This window comes from Poecilia reticulata, linkage group LG19 (assembly GCF_000633615.1).
Source record: "Poecilia reticulata strain Guanapo linkage group LG19, Guppy_female_1.0+MT, whole genome shotgun sequence".
Taxonomy (NCBI): Eukaryota; Metazoa; Chordata; class Actinopteri; order Cyprinodontiformes; family Poeciliidae; genus Poecilia; species Poecilia reticulata.
Window position 1 is genome coordinate 6,382,539 of NC_024349.1, and position 20,063 is coordinate 6,402,601.

Below are 20,063 nucleotides of genomic sequence, written 5' to 3' on the forward strand. Positions count from 1 at the left end.
GGGGCAACCATGGCCACTTATGATCGCTTTCCTCCAGCCAGCTTTTGCTCCAGAATAAGTAGCAGATTATCATCTGAATAAAAGATCAAACAATGTGTTCATTGGTGTTTGATTTCTATTGGCAGGGAGAAACCTTTCCACCTAATCGTGACGGGTTCAGCTGCTGGATAGCTGCTGACATGGCTGATTAATTCAAGCTGTGTTTTGATCTCGTTGCCATAGAAACCTGAACATGAAATAAGTCTGGAATCGGATAGATGACAGGAAAAGGCTGTTGTAGGTACTGAACGAACTGTTTTAAAGACGTGGACATGCAAAGCAAAAGATGGAGTAAAAGATAAGAACTGAYTGCTCACATTACAGGTCAGTGTTTTGTTTCCAGACTAATATCAGACCAACATTTTTTTTTTTTTTTTTGTAAAATTTTAGCATTGCATAAAAGAAGCCTCACTTATGAGAAGACAATATTTTTCTAGAACAAAGTGAAACACTTTACCATCACATGAAATGTTCTAAAATATGTTTTACAGTGTTTTTTTCTTTGCTTTTTCAATTTAACTTAACTGATTAACCATAACAAGGAAGAAACTGAAACAATGTGGGAGACATTACGCCTATTAGATGAGAAATTAACTCCTAATTTCAAACTTCATTCATCTCATTTACTTAAATTATTAAATTAATTATTAAATGGAGTCAGTTTATTATTGCAAAAGCCTTCAAAACATCATGCTGAACAGAAAACATGCATACAACAAATACAGGTACAACAAATACAGGAGTAGTGCATTTATGTGCACTAGAATTATATTAAAATCTATTTAACTTAGATTACGTTAAACTTATTCTTCCTTCTGCTATTTGTTGTGATTAAGCCTTATTGTTAATGAATAAAATAAAATAAATTTTTTTTATCAGATAATTTATAATATTAAGTAAAACCAATATTATAAACAGACATTTTATGCCATGTTACAGAAGACAACTTTGTTCATCTTTGTGTGATTGAGTACCCACCGATTGAACCTGCATGCTTTTAACAGCATGTTGTATATAAGGATATGAATGAAAAGTTGAGTGGAAGAAAAAAATGTGTGTGGAAAAAAGGATCAACCACAGGGATAACATGACATGGAGAGGATTGTGAGAGAAAGTCAGTTTGAATTTTTAAAGATACTCACAAGACATGACATGTGGCTGGAGTTTATGTGCAACTCTGAAAAACATTAGAGACCACCTTAAAATGATCAGATTTTACTTTTTATAGGTATGTGTTTGAGTAAAATGAACATTATTTTTTTATTCTATGAACTACTGACAACATGTCTTTGAAATTCCAAGCGAAAATTTGGTGTTTTATTTGCAGAAAATGAGAAACGGTCAAAATAACCAAAAAGATGCAGTCCTTTCAGAGCTCAAATGAAGTTCATATTCATTTAGAGACAACAACACTAATGTTTTAACTCAGGAAGAGTTCAGAAATCAATATTTGGTGGAAAAACCGTGAGGTTTTCAATGGGGTTCAGTGCAGTGGACTCTAAAGTTTTTCCAGAGGTGCACTTTTTAAACTGAACTACTAAAATAAGTTAATAAAACGATGATTTATTGAGAAGCACCACTGTCTTAGCAAGAATATTCCATAGAATGTTTATAAAATAAAAATAAGACATTTTTTTAATAGCACGTTGCAGTAACTAGGAAATTCATAAATGTATTTTTAAGGGTATGTTTATAGTAAGGCCTTATTGACCACATCGGAAATTCCCCTTTGAATAAACTCTTCTCAAAGGTTTGTGCAAGTAACGTGGTTTACATACATGCGCAAAAAATTCACACCTTGATAGCAGGCAGAGTTCATGCTCCGTCACGCAAATGTCATGAGTGTTTACAGCTGCAGCCACAGACACCTGTCTCACACTGCTACAAATTCTCACTCAGCTTTCTTTAATTAACTAGCCATTAATTTGAGTTGAACATTGAACATTAGAAATATATTTTTTTAAGTTTCAGCGCTTTTAGCAGAGCCATCTTTCAAAATATCTGGGCTACCACTTTACGGTTGAATTGGTCAAAAAAAAGAATGTGGTCTCCCTTTCAAATTTGTTTTGAAACGACAAATGCAGAAGAAACTGCCTACAAATAAAATGATGGCTATCAGTTGTGGAGCCTGCCACCATCTTTTTCATATTTGTTTTGTTTAGACTTCCTCTGTTCCAGCTTTTGAATCATCTCCTTTATTCAGCTCAGGTTGTATCTTTAGATCTGAGCTGAACTAAGACTCACAGGTAGTAACAGAAGACATTACACAGTTTTTCACAACTCAAAGTGTAAAAAAATAAATTATATGTTTAATTTGAACAGCTAATATTAATTCCTAAGGGTGCAAGAAAATGGATGGATGAAAATATATATGATAATGCAGGACCAAACAGTCTTTGTTTGACTAATGAAAGATCACAGAAAAGACTTAAAAACTGTGATCTTTAATATAAAATTAGACCGCAGTGGTAGTCAACTCGTTTGAAGATGACAACTGTGATTACTGAGGTCAAAATGGCAAAACCCATTTTGCCTGTAATACTTACAGTTATCGAGTTGAGGTTTTAAGCAATTACTTATTTTTACTTATTTTTAAAGCTTCGTGACACTTTCAAAGTGTTAGGTGAAAGATGACCTGATACTTTACAATTTTGCAGTTTAATTTAAAATACAGTTGAAACTAGTTGTATTAAATGTCACTTTTAGTTAGCTATTTTTGGGATTTCTCGGATTAGCAGCATTGGATTTGCTTAATATCAGTATAAATCACAACTTTCCTTGATTTCAGAGGCCTAATGTACACTCAAACTACTGTGCCTCTAAACAATTTGGGAAACCCCATATGTTGTTGTCATGGCTCCAGATCCAGATGTGTGATTCTTTGAACACTCAAAAGATTCTGTAACATGTGCACAGCAGCAGTATTGAGATTAAGTTGACAGATGGTAGGATATCTTTAATATGGAATTCAATATGGAAATAAATATAGTTTTGTAACCTCTCCTGACAAAATTTAACACAGTGAATTCCACACCCTTGATCCCAATATACATGCAATTCCAGAAGAGGAGTACAGCAGAAGTAGGACACTAACTTCAAACATGAATGGAAATTGATGTCCTACAAAAGCGTCTTCTTTGTTTTACACCCAAATAACACAATATTGCGAGGTAGAAAACAGTGTAAAACAGCTGTCCTCCAGCATGGATCTCCAACATGGATCTTTGCATAAGCCTTATCAGAATGATTATTAGGGCTGCACAGTGGTGCAGTTGGTAGAGCTGTTGCCTTGCAGCAAGAAGGTTCTGGGTTCAATTCCCGGCCCCGGTCTTTCTGCATGGAGTTTGCATGTTCTCCCTGTGCATGCGTGGGTTTTCTCCGGGTACTCCGGTTTCCTCCCACAGTCCAAAAACATGACTGTCAGGTTAATTGGCCTCTCCAAATTGCCCCTAGGTGTGTGTGTGCATGGTTGTGTGTCTCTGTGTTGCCCTGCGACAGACTGGTGACCTGTCCATGGTGACCCCACCTCTCACCCGGTACGCTAGCTGGAGATGGGCACCAGCGACCCTCCCGACCCCACTGAGGGACAAGGGTGTAAAGAAAATGGATGGATGGAGAATGATTATTATTTTTAAATTACTGTTCTGAAAGTGGAGGTGGGTAAGTTTGTATCCAGTTATTTCCTAGCAGCTACCATTTCCTGATTCAACACACTTCTCCTTTCCTAGAATTGCATGTTGCCTTATCTTTCAAAATAAAAATAAATGATAAAAAAGCTAACAGAAACAAATCTTTGTGTCATATTTACACACGCACCAAACAAAAATCAATTAATCATAGTTCCTTGACAATCTGATGAACTTAAAAAAAAGTTAATTATGAACTGATTTATCTAAGTTTTTTATGCAATAATTTTTAAATGTTTAGAGATCTTTGCACTACCTCAAGAAGTTATTGCATCACTCTACATTGTTAGAAACTGATGAACACCTTGTGGCAGTAAATTTGCTGCAAACAAACAAGTTTATCTCTTCCTCCCACTCAATTTATTTGCTGACAAAGTGACAGAAATGAAAAATCTGTCAGCCTCGGGTCATGAGGCGAGGGAGGCTCAGCGTGGTTCCAAATCTCCTTCCTAATCCACCACCCTGTCTGCATCCTTCCATCAACATCTTTTCCAAATGTTGCAGACTCAAGCACGCACATGCTGCACGAGTGTGCAGGTACGAAAACATCAGCTACCTTTAAACTAGGACACACTGTGCCTTGATGGGCAGTTTCAGATTTAACAAAAGGGGAAGCCTAAAAAACCTCCACGGCAATTGGTTTAAAAACAAAATTACAGACTGCAAGCAGACAAATTGAAACTAGCCACAGAAGAAAAACTTCCTAATCAGATAACACCCCACAGAAAAGTAACTGGAGGAATAGCAGGAAGCGAACGAGTCAGTAAGGGTACATATGTACGTGATTACGAGTAAGACCCTGCTCTGAGCAGCATTCTCGTCAAAGGAGAACCTGCTGAGAGGAAAACACAATACATGTCCAGTTTGGAGCTACTGTTTCCAGTAATCAAAGGCACGTTTGATGTGTCGAAAACAAGCGAGAGTGAGGAGACCCCGAGGCCAAAAAGAGCCAAGCAAGCTCACACAGAGCTCCCCGTTCCCATAAAGCAGGAGGGCTGTCTTTCTTTTCATCATTTTTACAACCCAGTTTGGCTTCCTGCATTACCCACGCTCAACTCGCTCCCCGTTGGCAAGTTCATCCCATGACACACATGCAAGTGAACCAGAGGACCTCGTTCTCAGCCACGACAGTCTACATCTAAGCCTACCACTGCTGAGTTTATGGCGGGTTGAAGCCACTGGACCCACCGACTCTGTTCTGTTGTCGTGCTGCGCTGAATTGCACTTTTTTTCAACCAAATTCCCTGTGGTTTCTGAATAGCTTCCCCTTAGGACTGCTCTAACCTTGGTCCTATCTTCTGGAGTGTACACTGGTCATCCACTCATTTTGAATTGGAACTTTGTCTTGTTATTTTCCCAGGATTACTGGACCCGAATAGCAGCCAATGGGCTTTCCCAGGGTACACCCTATTCTATCACAGTCCAACAAAGCAATCAAATGCAATATTACCAAGCATTCACCTCCAAGGTCAAGGTAAAGTCTCCAGTAAACATTAAGAGGGAGTTTAGACTGTGTCTGTAAGCCAGAATACTTGGAATAAGTAAGAACTTGAAGACCAAAGCAGTACGTCTTACGCTACCATACATTTCTCAACACATTCTGATAGAATATATTATCATCAAGAATTCTTAAAAAAGGTATAGCTTGCTTAGTCTAAATCCTAAAACTGTAGAATATAATTTGACAGCAGGAGTTTGCTGCTCTCATCAATTTTTCAACAATTGTCGAAGAGATTCTCCTCTGGTTTGAAGATATGATTGAACATTTGATCTTCTCCTGCTATACCAGCCAAAAACATTAACGTTGATGTGAAAAAAATGGTTACTCAAGTGTATAAGTGTGTGCATGGTTATTTTTCTTCTGTTTTGTTGTGTTGACTCTATCAGGACTGGAAACCAGTCTAAGATGTACCCAGTGACTCTGAACAGGCAGCAAAAATGGACAGTCACTTTTTATCTAGTAAAACAAGACAACTTGGTTTGTAAAAAGTTGAGCTAAACATGCAATAATGAGTCTAAAAAGAAAAAAGTTAAGATTGTTTACCTTGGAAAACACCTTGAGACATTTGTTATTGAGTCACATGTGACGGAGGAGCCGCCACCAGCTTAAACGTAGTGCTACAGTAAAGTCCGTGCCGGTGTTGCATCAAAATCTGTGACTCATCATTTTCTGTGACTGCAGAGGGCGATAGAGCGCAGGTACGTCTTGAAGATCAGCGAGAAGAAGAGTTTTTACGTAAACTGCGTAAATACTGATACAGCTGGGATTGAAAACTTCACAGCTTCTTACTTACCATCGCACTGACGGAGAAAATATAATGTTTTACTTTGGATTTGACTCTGTAAACTGTTTGACTGACCATTGCATTGGATGCCTATGTGCTGTCATTAAAATATGTAAACCAACTGTGGCCGTTTAATAAATCATTAAACGATTAAGAAATGGTTCTAAGTGCTCTGGTAGTTTTTAACACGATTTTTAATGTTTTTGCCACCTCTTTATTACAGTCATATCACACTTATAACAATATTTAACCCTCAAATAGCCATGATCACACTGGTCACTGGTCACAGATTTTGATGGCCATAATAACCCGTGACCTTATGGTACAGGACTGTAAATAATGTGACCATTGTGATTCTGGCTATTTGACGGTTAAATATTGTTATAAATGTGTCAAACTCAAGGCCCGGGGGCCAAATCTTGCCCGCTGTAGCTTTTTGTGTGGCCCTCTCGACTTCAAATTACATCAATAAGTCCCTCTATTTTTTCCAGAAATACGTAAAAATTGCACAAAATCAACAAATCCCCACATTTTTCTGGTTTTATTACAACATTTTCTCAAAGTTGGTCACAAACATTGAGTTTAATTGACTGTTACAGTCCGTGATCGATATAAAAAGTCACATTTAACATCAAACATTAGAGCAAATATCATAAAAGTTCTTTACAAATATTTCTAAATTAGCACCACAAGATTTATGATTTTGATTTTTTAAAAAAAGCACAAATCACAAAGTCCAATCACAGCTATTTATTAATATTTTAACAGCTTAATGGGTTTTACTAACACATTCTGGCATAACTGACCCTTTAAGTTCGTTCAGATTTCTGACATGGCCCAAAATGAAATCAAGTTTGACACCCCTGATTTAAGATGAACTATGGCATTGTTGTCCAAGTCATAACAGACCCCAGCCGCCGACATCACAGCATAAAAACTGATGTGAAACCAAAAACATCTCTCATAATAGTGAAGCACCATCAGGAGAAATCTGCCATGACACTGAGAGGCAATAGGTTAGCATCATATCTGATAAGCATTTTCCCTTCTAGAAGCGCAGCATGACAGCCCTTGTTTTACTGCAGCTGCATTCATGCATGCAAATAACTGATTTGCTACATTGTGCAATGATGATAGCGGAAACTCTTAGCCTCAAATACTAATGCTTCTCACCCCATCTTGTAAAGCTACAGGGGGCTTAACTCTTCAACCTAACCCAGTCTGTCGCAGGGCAACACAGAGACACACAGGACAAACAAACATGCACACACACACACACACACACACACACCTAGGAATAATTTGGAGAGGCCAATTAACCTAACAGTCATGTTTTTGGACTGTGGGAGGAAGCCAGAGTACCCAGAGAAAACCCACGCATGCACAGGGAGAACATGCAARCTCCATGCAGGAAGACCGGGGCCGGGAATCGAACCCAGAACCTTCTTGCTGCAAGGCAACAGCTCTATCAACTGCGCCACTGTGCAGCCCCTTACAGCCCCTTACAGCCCCCCTTATTAGAACAAGAAAGTACAAAATGTTTTATCGAGAACGTTTTCCTCCAGTCTTCAGTAACTTTTTCTTTTATTTGATTGGAGTGTTATTTAGTCTTCATGCTGCAGTTGTAGCAAGAAATACTGATTAACCATGAATCAACCTTCCAGACACAGGTGTCACTGCACTCAGGGGATCTCCATTAAACTCATTGAGAGACTACTAACACTAATTGACTAGARCTCTGACAAATGAGGTCAGTCATCTTAAAGGGAGGGTGAATATTTATCCAAGCACTTATTCTCTGTTACGTAGTTTTTCTTCAATTGTCATTTTGTACAAATCAGTTTTTAATCTCGACTTAAAAGTTTTTTGGGTTTTTTTCTGTCAAAATAGAGACTTTGTTGATGATCGATTTGTTAAAGCAATAAAAATAGTAAAATATTAAGGTGGTAAGTACTTTAAATAATTTCAGAATCTAACAAAGACCAAATCAGTTAATCTTTATACCATTAAACAGCTCAAAGTTATTTTAATAAGCTACCAAAAAACTTTCTGGATGACTCTTTCTGCTCTATGAAGCAGGCTAGCAATGTGAGCAGAACAACTAAAACCACAACCTCATTGTCCGAAGAGTAGAATAGTGAAAAAGGCGGGATTAGCAACATGCAATTGAAAATATAACTTAAAACTAAAATCAGTAGCTGTTAATTATTCTAAACAAGTCCAGGTATCCAAATCTAAATGATGTGCAAAATCATAAGTTTAAGGTTTTATGGTTTATCGTTTTAAATTTCTGTTTTAATATGAAGGTTCTCATGCTATGTAATGTCAGCAGAGAAGCCTGTAATTGGACAATAAAACACTAAACCAACGATAAGCCTGTGTCACGAGGTCAGTTGGTTCAAACAAAACTGCAGGTGCTGTCACTAATTTCATCTGGTTCCCTGAGAAAAGGATGGGAATCGAGCGCTATCAGGAAACAGCTGCATAAATCAGGTTCCAGAAACACAGAGCATATCAAACCTACTGAACAGTTCTTTCCTTCTCACCAGCCTACATGAGATCACCCAGGTTTCCCTTTACTGTACCTCTTTTACAAACTGCCTGGAGTTCTTAGCGTCTGATTTAATGTGTTGCTGCTGCTTATAGCTGCCAAACAAGCACAGTCCATTCCTTACGTCAGCTGAAACACACCCGTTCTTTCTCTGCAGCCTGGGACTCGCAGGTGCAGAACTTCCAGCGTCACTCCGACTGCCAATCAATTACATTCCAGTTCTACACATGCAATTTGACCCAGATTTAAATGTCAGTCCGTGGTCACAGACAAACGGCCCAGCTGTCAGTAAATGAGTGCTGTTAAAGCTCCCTTCTAACCTTTAGCTCTCAGGTGATGACATCTGCTGAGAAGAAGACCGTATTTCTATTTTTTTTATTGTGGCTATGCGTCAACCAAACACTCGCACACTGAGATATTGCAGTTGTTGTTTTGGGACTTAATTAGCAACCAGTACGTTGTGCTGTGTAAAAGTATTTGCCTAATTACAGATTATTCTTCGTTTTTTTTGACTAAGTATCAAACGTGATACGAGTACAGCAAACACAAAAAGTAGTATTTCAAATATTAGGGAATATAAACGTCATCTTAAAACGTCATTAAATAACATGAGGGAAGAGTTTGTCAGTTAACGTGTTTAAATTAAATCAGGATTTTACCAGCCTGTTTTTTTTTTCAAACTTTTTATTAATTTGGGTAACTGTTAAACTAAGCCACAGAACAATTGGATGTGGTCGCAGCAGCCGTCTGTTGGGGCGACAAGAAGCAGCGAGGGAAGATGCTCCGTTAGTTGCACAGACACAAAGCGACAGTTTGTAAAGATTTAAAAGTCAACATGTCTGTAAATCATAGTTTATCCCTTTGGTTTACTGTCTTTCTTGGTTTTACTAGATAGTTGATTAGCATCATGTAAGCCACACCAGGGTTTACTTGTAAGTGAAACAAGACCCAGCCATGAAGGCAGGCGTTAGGTCGCTTGTTTTGTTCAGACCAGAGTGGAGATGTTCTCCACTCTGGTCCATTTAAACAGGACCAAAAACACTGCTGCAGTGTGAAAGCGCCATCACTTAAACTGAACGTAGTCCCTCATCAAGAACTACCACAAACTGTCAAACTCTCCTTTATTTTTATTTTTTATTACAGTGCATCTTTTAATGAAATGTGATGACGACAGCATGTGGTAATTCAGAGATAATCTTCACTGACAATGGAAGAATAATTGAAAGTACCACGTTGTTATACTGCAGCTATCCAGCAAACAGAAAAATAACTAAATTTAAGAAAATTAAAACGGAGCCATGATATTCCCACCGTACGTGCCTTAGTTTTTTCGTATTATTCAAATCGATCCATGGAGATCACAGTCTGTATTTGTTTTCTGATTGTGCAGCGTGGGTTACAAACCAAGAGGGTGTGGCTAAAAAGTTGCACCATTTACTTGAGCAAGATGTGTGAGATGCACGTGAGCTCATTCAGAGTATTTAAAAGCACTGAATCCCTTAAAAACAAGAAAACCTGTTGTGTGACATCCTCAACATGTTATTATCTGCCCCAGATTATATTGACCAACAGCTTTCTCAGATCAGAAAAACAACCGATTATTGTCCTATGGTTTTGGTTTGCTGGTGCTCCCTTTGATTTGCTTCATGTTATTACATCTCACTTGTTCCACAATCCCACATTAGTTCCAACAGTTTATAGTTGTTGTGGGTTTTTACTACTTGTTGATGTGGATCTGGGGTGTAATATTGGTAGATTTACTTCAATGTTCAGTTGACTTGCCAGGCGTAAAGAACACGTAGATCACAGAATGAAAAGATGATACAGAAGTGGTACTTGCTTCATACAAATTAGGTTAATATCCGTTAGCTTAGCCATTCCATCTGATAACTTTTCATAGGAACCTTGAATTCTTCATACAAGCAAATATTACTCACCCATTTGATCAGCAGATCAATGACCAATACCGAGCCTGTGTTGACAATTAAAGGCCTTCACAGGAAAACATACACAAAGCCCCTCTGACTTTGGGTTCCTGCAACATGAACTATTTACTCTGAGAGAGTGTGGGAGTAAATAGACTGAGCAATCTGGTCAGCTGGTGAACAGGAATGTGGCTGCAAGACTGTTTTCTTTCAAATTTTGCTGATCCCATCTCGGTTTGACTGGTGGCTATTGTTCCCGGTTTGAGGAAGTTGCTTCTGCTGCCCATCTGGACCAGAACAAGCAGGGGGTCCATAACGGATCCCTTTAACTTTAAACTTATGGAATTACTGCAAAGCATAACAAAATATGTTCCTGTATACACATGTACAAATGCACTAGCGTACTAAGGGCTCTAATGTCATTTGGTCCAAACTCAACTGTTAATAGGGAAGTATTAGATTTCCATTGCTTATCCTTAATGAACAAATAGCCACAGGAATTTAAGGAATGCTGTGAGAATGGATCTTGGAGCTTTTGGAATTCATCCGTGGCCACAATATAAGCCATTTTGCAAACCCCACTGAGATGCATAATGTTCTCCAAGGGAAACAGAGGTTTGATGTGAAGCTGTATGGCAAACCATTTGTGTAAATACTGAGTACCCTTGACATCAACAGTCATTTTGTCCTACTATTTCTGATTTCTTCTCTACTAGTTGAACATTTTTAAACACCAGTTTAATATCTAGCTGTTCTAGTTAAAGAAAACTAACCAGTGACCCTTTTGATTACTTTAATGCAAGTAGTAGAAGTAAAATTGCTGCTCCAGTCCCAAACTGTGGGCTTTTTGACACACTAGCTGATGACTAGACCAATGTAATTGTTGACCATGGCCTACTTGTTAACAAGCTGGCAATAAACACCAACATGTTTACCAGTTTATACAAATTCTGGATCTGAGTTCACTCTTGGTCCTTACATTTGTGCACTAGTCAACTAATCTGACAATGATGTCTCATTAGAAGGTCAAAGAAGAACACCGACATGCTGAGGAGGTTGTTACTACCACCAGAGAGAGAGCTAAAACATGCAGGATGCCGGCCCTCCAGGACCGACTTTGGGCACCAACGACCTAACTAGTTGACAACTAACACCACAAAATGCACAGTAGTTTTGACACCTGTTGACACATTTTTGGTCTTACTAGATGATGGTAACTAGCTTACGAGTAAGGCAGAGTGTTCACCTACCTTTGTCTCATCATTAAATAGAGCTTTAAAATACATGTTAATTTAGATTTTTGTCTTAAAGGTTATAACTAGTCAAGTCGTGAGCTTTTAGATTCTAGAAACTACTTTACGTGTTATGTCATACCAGTTCAGCGGTCTGCATATTTGAACATCAGTTGTGAACTAATCTGTGAATTAGGGCAACTTTTTACGATGTGGTATTACATTTCCCGCAACCAATAAGTCTTGTGTCAAATAACTAACTTGCTAAGAGGACTTTTACCTCTACTAGTTGGATGAAAATGCCACTAACTGGTAAAAAAATGTCATACTAGTCAGAGTGTTTTAGCATGTACAGAAAAGTATTGAAGTAGTGTGAGAAACATTCTGCCACATGGGCCAAAATCACAAAGTTGAAAGGGCATAAAATACAAAGATTATTATATTGTAATTTTTTTTATTATTTTGCAGGAAAGAAAACGAATCACAATAATTAAAAGAAACAACATAATTTGATTCTTGGAGAAAATAGACCCATAACTCATTGTAGATCAAAAACATTGATAAGAGGTCCTGAATGTATGCCATTTTAAAAGAAATAAAACTATTTGCCACAATTTTGCAGAGTCCTAATTTTCTATACAGGTCAGCTAAATAGAATCTAGGTCACTCTCTTTTCAAAACAGCTGCAATATTTACCAAAAAATATTAAAATGGGCCAACTCAAATCAGGAAAAAAATGTGTGGTCCTAAATTACTGTGAAATTAAAATGAAAGTAAAAAAAAAGGCTCAGTTAACATATAAAGTATAATACTTCGTGTTATGTTTAACATTTTACATTCCTCCTCAATGTACTGACAGGTCAACTCTTTACCTTTACCGACCGCACAAAATAATTTCCCGAGCCACACATGGTCCATGGGCCACAGTTTGGACACCCCTGGGCTAGTGGAGTGTTGTCCCTTCTGTTGGTAAATTGGCCATCTCATAGGGATTTGGAATATTTACATAAACGGCTTACCATAAAGTGGAGTGCTTTGACTGACAGGTGTTGGCAGATGCCAAACGAACGGAGCTCGGCAGACAAGCCCATTAAAATACAGTCAACACACCTGAAAACGCTTCAAAATGCAGCTGCGGCATCGTTTTACACGACTGCACTCAAATTAAGAAATGCCATGTTGCTTTCGTGAATGTACAGCCAGAATCGCGGAGAGTCTAGTGCAACCACTTCTTCACAGAGTTGATGAGAAATCTTTGTCCGCAACTCGACTCAAATTGACCCAGCAAGTCAACGCTTTCATGCAAACTCCTAAAACCGCCACCTACCTTTGTGCTTCTCCATTCAGAAACGTTCGCGCGTCGCCCCCGTTTTGCTCCTAACATGCAACGAAAAACAAAAATAAAAACAGTCCGAAAAGTTTCTGAGTGAAGATGGGACCCGAAACCTCCCGGTGCTGTTCAGGCACAAGGCTGACTGACTGAACTGCACTCAGACTGTGGAGACGCAGAAGAGCGCGTCCCACTAACTTCTCCCTAATCATTTTCTGTGCCGCACCACCTCCTCCTCCTCCTCCTCCTCCTCCTCCTCCTCCACCCAGTCTGCACCATCCAGACAGAAAGACAAAAGATCGTCTTTTCACTCACTGTGGTGATCCTCGTCGGAGTCATTCAGGTTTTTACCAGGATTTAATCGACTGCATTCATTGATAAAAATGTGTTAAAGAGCGTTTAACATTAAAAATCTAGTTTATAAAGAACACTGCCTGATGCACTTTTCAAATAATAAGCTTTTACAAAAAATATACATATTGCTTCCTAACGACTTATCAGATACAAGGTTTTGTTAAATAAAACACAATGAAGACAAATACCAGTAAGTATTAATGACATCACARAAGGCACAATCATCTCAAGGACTATAAAACGAAGCATGCTSTGTTTCTAATTTCGCAACTTTGCCAACATATCTGCCAACAGACCACTTCTTTACTGACTACTTCTCAAAAGAAAAAAAGACAACAAAACAAAACAAAAATAAATATAGCTGCCAATTTTGTTATGGACTGAATTAGAAGGATATGTAGGTTTGCTATCAAAGGTAGGAGCAACAACAAACAACACGAGAAACGTCTAAAACAAAGCTACACAAATTTGTAGAAGGTGGAAGACTGGATAGGCTCTTAGGAGGATTTTTAAAAGTTGTTTTGTTAAGCTGTAATAAAGACCTTGGCTAACAACCACTGTGCTTTTTCTCAGTTGTTTGCACCTTCCACTAACCAAAACACTGCTTCCCATGAATGGCAATTTTAAGCCCTGGACATTTTTGAGACTCTGACTCAACTCAACATATTTGACTTTGTCCATTTACATGGTTCATGTAGATTATATRCAGTTATAAACTGTTGTCTGACAAAGGTCYTGTTCGTTTTGCTGCTTGGCACTTGAGGTGAATATTACAGACATTCTCCTCCAGCGTTTCTGTTTGAGAGTACAACGTTTCCATCCAATTTGTGAAGTTATTCATCACCCTGCCACTAAATTTCGTCTAACCCTTTCACTTTAATTTCCCCCTGAAGTGCTGTTTTGTTTTACACCAAGCGTAGCGGAAACCACATCTCCCCAAAAGTTCCACTTTTGTCCCCTTTGTCCACAGCATATTTATTTTCAAAGGTCCTTGGGATCATCAAGTGGCTTTTGGCAAATGTGAAGGGTCTTTGTGTTCTTTGGCCTTGGAACCCTCCCATGGATGCAATGTGTGCCCAGTCTCTTTCTTTGAATTATTTTGTGACCTCCTAGATGAATTGTTAATGCACTCTTGAAGTTATTTTGGTAGGCAGCCACTCCTTGGAASTTTTGCCAATTGTCATTTTTACGTTAGTTTGAAATAGATGTCACTGTGGTTCAGTACAGTCACCAAGGAACGCCAAGGAAAGGGTTTTGCAAACTATCCCACACTGASAGATATTAATGACTGTTTATAGCCTGTTTTTGAATTTCTTTAGATCAAGCTTTGAGATTTCCTTCATGTTGTCAGACAGGTATCTTGCTTCTACGTGTTAGAAGACCTTGATGTGTCTTGAACTTGAACTTTCAAAAATKATTWCATGATATAATAAACCCGTTTGGCTGATGACATTCAACATTTTGGTGTCCTGAAAAAGCATCTATAAATGTGCAGATGCTTACGCATAGTTAGTAAAGCAAGTTATCTGTGACTTCTAGGAGCTATACGCAGTAAAAATGCCAGTGTTGAATTAACACCCAAAAGTGTCTATATGTGTCCAAGTCATCTGGTGTTAAATTCAGCAACAGACACTATACAGAGTGTCACATTAACATACGACGGTGTTAGTGTTAAAATATATTAAAAGTAACACCAGTGTAGTGTGGTGTTAAAAAAGTTAATAATTGACCCACAAAGTGTCAATATTAATCAAATCCAGTGGAAAATATTCAAAATACATACACAGAATACACAGAAATGGAAAGTTTAACTTTTCTTAAACCCATTTCAGTATTATAGATCAATGTTAATTTAACAAAAAAATTGGTGTCAATCTTTTAACACTTTCAAAAGTGTTACTTTAACACCTGCTGACTTGGACACATATAGACACTTTTGGGTGTTAATTCAACACCAGCATTTTTACTGTGTAGAAGCAGCTAATAGCAACTTCAGTAGATCTAAAATGAGTTGGATTAATATTTACATAGACTAATTTGTTCAAAAGTTAAACGACTTTTCCTTGTTTTCATTTGCAAAACTGATTTTTTTTGTTTTAGAAAAAAGCTAGAAGAAATGAGTTATTCTAAGTCTTTTTAGTGAAAGAWATTGAGCATCTGTTTCATTCCCAAACACATATATTTACCATTTAAAAAAAGACTCCAAACTCTTTCCTTGTCTTTTACAGAAAATTAAAGTACCTTCACAATTCAGCACCCCTGTGGGAGAACTGTGACCGGGTGGAGGTATGAGAGGAATGTCAAGCAACAAAACACACTCCAGCGGATGATTAAAACGCATGACATGGATCCCAGTGTTTCCTCTTTTTTTTTACAAGGCAGTCAGTGTAACCGGTATTTAAGGAGGGAGAGGGCACGTGCACGCCAATGCACAACATGTGGTTAACTTTTTAATTTTAGCAGCTCAGACAAGGATAATTCCTGTGGTTTGGTCAGAGCTGCATTTCAAATGATGAACTCACACCCAAAAAAAAAAAAAAAAAAAGGCCACACACAGGTAGATCTGACGATATGATGTAATCTAATGCCGCTTAATGACTCAAGGAGAAGAGGTGCATGAGTTATTTAAAATCAAAATGTTTCTCTTTCTGATGAGAACAGACACACTCAGCTGCTTGAGTTTGGAAACAGATGGCGTACACATGATTCAAGAAATAGAAGACAATCAAAACATGGATAAAAAGAAGTATATCAACAGATTTAATGTAGCGATAGCTAATAAGCTGTGCAAAGAGGTCTTCAGGAAAAGAAATAAGTCTCAACCAAATAAACAACATAAAATCCTGCYGATATATTACAAAGACAGGAAATGTTGTCTGCTGTCTTTTCTGCAAGGTTTTAGTTATAACTGCAGCATACAAGTAAAAAGTTCAAGAGGAAGTGGCTGAACAAGAACAGACCACTCAGGAAAGAAGACAGGAAATCATTGAAGAGTGTGCACAAAGTCATTACATTTTCAAAACTTTCGCCATCAGCTTACCTGTTAAACCGTAGATGGGAACATAAACACAGACCCACTGATACTATCTTGTGTTTTACATACCAGCACAGAGTTTGCAGAGTCTCTTTGACTTTCTCCAGTTACTGATTGACAATAACCATGGTATATCTTGGGCACATTGCTTGTCCATCAAAGTTAAAGCGACAACAGACAGTTCATATATGAACACACTCAAACTAAATGGCATTTTTAGAATCTGCAGTTAACCCAGAAATCATGTTTGTTGGTTGTGGGACGAAGCTGTATTACCTGGAAGATAACAGGAAGGTGCTCCAACTTCCTGTTTAGTGATCCTTCTAGAAAGCTCTGTCCATATGACACGCTATATAACAATGCACACCAGAAAGATCCAAACTGTACATTAAGCCAAACAGAGACTTTGATACAGCTGAATGAAGAATGTGGTGCAAGTGGTAGAATCTGGACTTTGATGAATCCAACCGCTGTTTCTAAGATCCACAAAAGTGAAAAATCATTGTTTTTCTCATCTTAGTAGAAAAACAAAATCGACTCCATTAAATTGGGCCATAGCTTCACTGAGCTTTTACAGCTGTTGAACAGGATAATGGATTCACCTGTGAACTTACTGTTTTATCCTCACAATGAAAAGTGATTTTTAGCTCTACATCATGAGCTTTAGTTGTTTAGTTTCATACTAATGAATGAATGAAGATGCTCATTCTTCTGGAGTTCCTACAAGCACCCCAGTTTATTTAGGGGATGTTTTAGTGACAGGGGTCATACTGAAGAGTCTCTGCATCCAAGATAACTGTATGATGTTTTGTGTATTACTAATGTAATCATCTGAAAGAAAATTAAAGGCGAAAAGGTGAAAATAAAACCCCATCCTCGGAAGATTCGTCAAGTACCTTGGTTAGATATCACCCTGTGACCTGAATATTTCCCAAAACCGTTTCATTCAAGCTGGTTCCATCTGGATTTTTCTTTGCAGCTTGAAAATACAGATTTTTTTTGTCTTTTTATCTGTCCTGGATTAATTGAAGTTCTATCTTTGGGGAGATTTCACCTTTAGTCAGAGAAGGTCGGCAGATGATGTCAAGTTTTTCTACTCCTTGTTCTAAAGGCTTGAGTGAAAGGCAAATGTGAGTCAGGCAGGATGATGGCTCAGCAAGATGTGAAAACCAGGGTGGTCTGGACTTTCTTGCCTCCGCTCTTTCTTTGTCTGTGAGCCCACTGCTGAAGAACGGCCCTGTTAATCCAGCAGGGGAATTCCTTTTGTGCAGTCCCATGGAGAGCTCTGTCTGGGCTGGAACTTAGACATCTTTTGCGTTCATATTAGGCTGCTTAAGGACATTTTTGCAAGTGAATTGTAAGTAGGTGAGAAAAAAAGAGACTGCTAAGTGTTGAGAAATGGTGAAAACAGACAGTTGAGGTGAACAAAGCTGTTGAAGGTGCAGACTCTAGGATCGGACAAAAAGCATTCCTCAGCTGTGAATCAGAGGTGAAAAAGGTCAACTCCGAAATAACACCAATCCCTGTTTAATTTGAGGCTCTCCCCTTTGTTTGCACACATAAGCAGAGACACATAATGGAGCGTCTGACTCCCCTAAACAAAGACTTCCCATCTCTGTTGTCATCACAAATAAATGTAGCCCAAACCATGTGCTTTCATGTGGAAACACACCCTCATCCCCCCMAAAACATAACAAAAAAGGAAAAACTCACTGACTCTACAGCACCTTCCTGTACTCCTAATAACATTTAGACCAAGAATACACAGGGTATGCTACCTTTAGAATGGTGAAATCCACTGTCCTGAACCAATGCATGCAAAAGTGATGCATGCATCCAGCRGCTGCTGTTTAATTTAGGAAATAAAATAAAAGTGATGCATGCACCTGCACATTCTCCAGTGGCTCAAGATGGGGACTGATAAGCCAAAGTGTGATTATTTTTAGTTAAGGTGTGATCTGGTCAACAGCAGGCTCTGTGGAAAACGCTTTAACAGTGGTTCTTCAGAATTCAAAGTGTTAGGTGTGGTAAGAAAATTCTTGGTCTGACATCTTCAAATGCTAACTTCTGAAATATGATCACCCTGGAGAAAATAACYATTTACATGAATGTATWAAATTTCCTATGATGTAAATATATATARATYGCCAAMTGAAAAGTTTGCACTGAGTGAAGCTTCTCGGCAGACTCTTATAGTTTAAGGTAAAGTACTTTTAGGCATCTTTTTTGTTTTYAGAGAACTTATTTAATAGATATAATTACGTAGTTATTAAATTAAAYAAAAGTATATATTTTTCGTGTTTTCTTCTAAGGTGYTTTTACTTCGTGAAGTGTGATTGTACCCTTAGTGGCACTGTGCAACATTGCCATCTGCAGGTGAAACAGCTAACTACTCCTACTCCACATTTTTATTTAATATAACCAGGGGAGGAAAACAAGACAGAGAGCAGAACAAGTTGAAAACGAGTTGAGACACGACAAATATAACAACAATCAATGCTTTTCCTATATCTGAATATTTGACACGACAGAGAAAGAGACAAAGTGATTCAATTCTCCTGTTTGGAAGGATAAGGCAAATTTAATTGTTTAGCATTAATCAAACAGAATGTAGTTAAAAGAGCTTTAAGTACATGAAGGAACAGAAACTTAATTTGTGAATGCTGAAAAGTGGTGAATTTGTAAAGCTAGTATTAAATCCACTTCCAATATGTTTACAGTGGATAGTTGGGTGTGGTATTAAGACAAACCCCTGAGGGATTTCATTGCTACAATAAGTTAGATGACACTATTTATATGTATATAACTATCTTTTTAAAGCTGTGCTTGAAACCCACCAACAGAATGATTACAGAACCCAAAAAAATAATTATATTTTCACTATGAAGCAAGATGTTTTAGTTTTTTTCCCCCCTCTCTGATAAGAATTCTTAGTAATGTTTTTGTTTTATGTGTGTCACCCTACTTATTACCTACRGTCTTAATGGCCTCAACAGGCGTGAAAAAATAACATCTCCAAGTTGCAAGGTCATTAACCAATTCTTGTATAATTTTTTACTGAGCAAAAGAAATCTGAAATGCCAGGCATTTAGTTCTAATTATCTTTCAATAAGATTTTTTTCTGTGAATTTTACTGCATGAATCTCACTTGTATAAAACTAATATCCATGCTGAAAAAAATCTTCATAGCAGACCACTCTCTCTCTCTGTCTAAATGGAAYCTGGTTGCTCTTATAAATTGTATTATTTGTAATGCCTTCATCACACAACCACTGTATGTCACAGTGTTTATACTCCTGGAGTTTGCTCTCCGGTGTATGCATTGGTTCTCTCCAGGGACTCCAGCTTCCTCCCACACCTSAAAAACATGGCTGTTAACTGTTCTCTCATAAATAACCTCTAGGTATAAGTGTGTGCATCGTTGTTTGTCCTGTGTGTCTCTGTGTACAAGGACACATCTAAAATAATACAACCCTTAGTTTGTGCTGCTGCTTCTTTTAGAATAATCAGTAATCTGATCCACCCTGAGTCATCTAAACAGCAAAAATGATTTGGACATTAGTCAGGAAATCATTTATTACAGCCACAGCTTAAAAATCTTAGGATAGCTTCAACATCAATATTTTT

At 37.9% G+C, this 20,063-nt stretch overlaps 2 protein-coding genes across 2 annotated transcripts in view; one reads left to right on the forward strand and one right to left on the reverse strand.

The window, feature by feature from the left end:
• The window catches only part of afap1l2 (actin filament associated protein 1-like 2), a 44,144-nt gene extending 42,286 nt beyond the window's left edge, over positions 1-1,858 (reverse strand). Inside the window, exon 1 of the mRNA XM_008436728.2 lies at positions 1,837-1,858. Coding sequence (XP_008434950.1) covers positions 1,837-1,858 — 22 coding nt within the window. The remainder of the gene's footprint in view (positions 1-1,836) is intronic.
• A 2,385-nt stretch (positions 1,859-4,243) lies between these two features.
• The window catches only part of atrnl1b (attractin-like 1b), a 90,006-nt gene continuing 74,186 nt past the window's right edge, over positions 4,244-20,063 (forward strand). The window contains exon 1 of the mRNA XM_008436729.2: positions 4,244-4,262. Coding sequence (XP_008434951.1) covers positions 4,244-4,262 — 19 coding nt within the window. The remainder of the gene's footprint in view (positions 4,263-20,063) is intronic.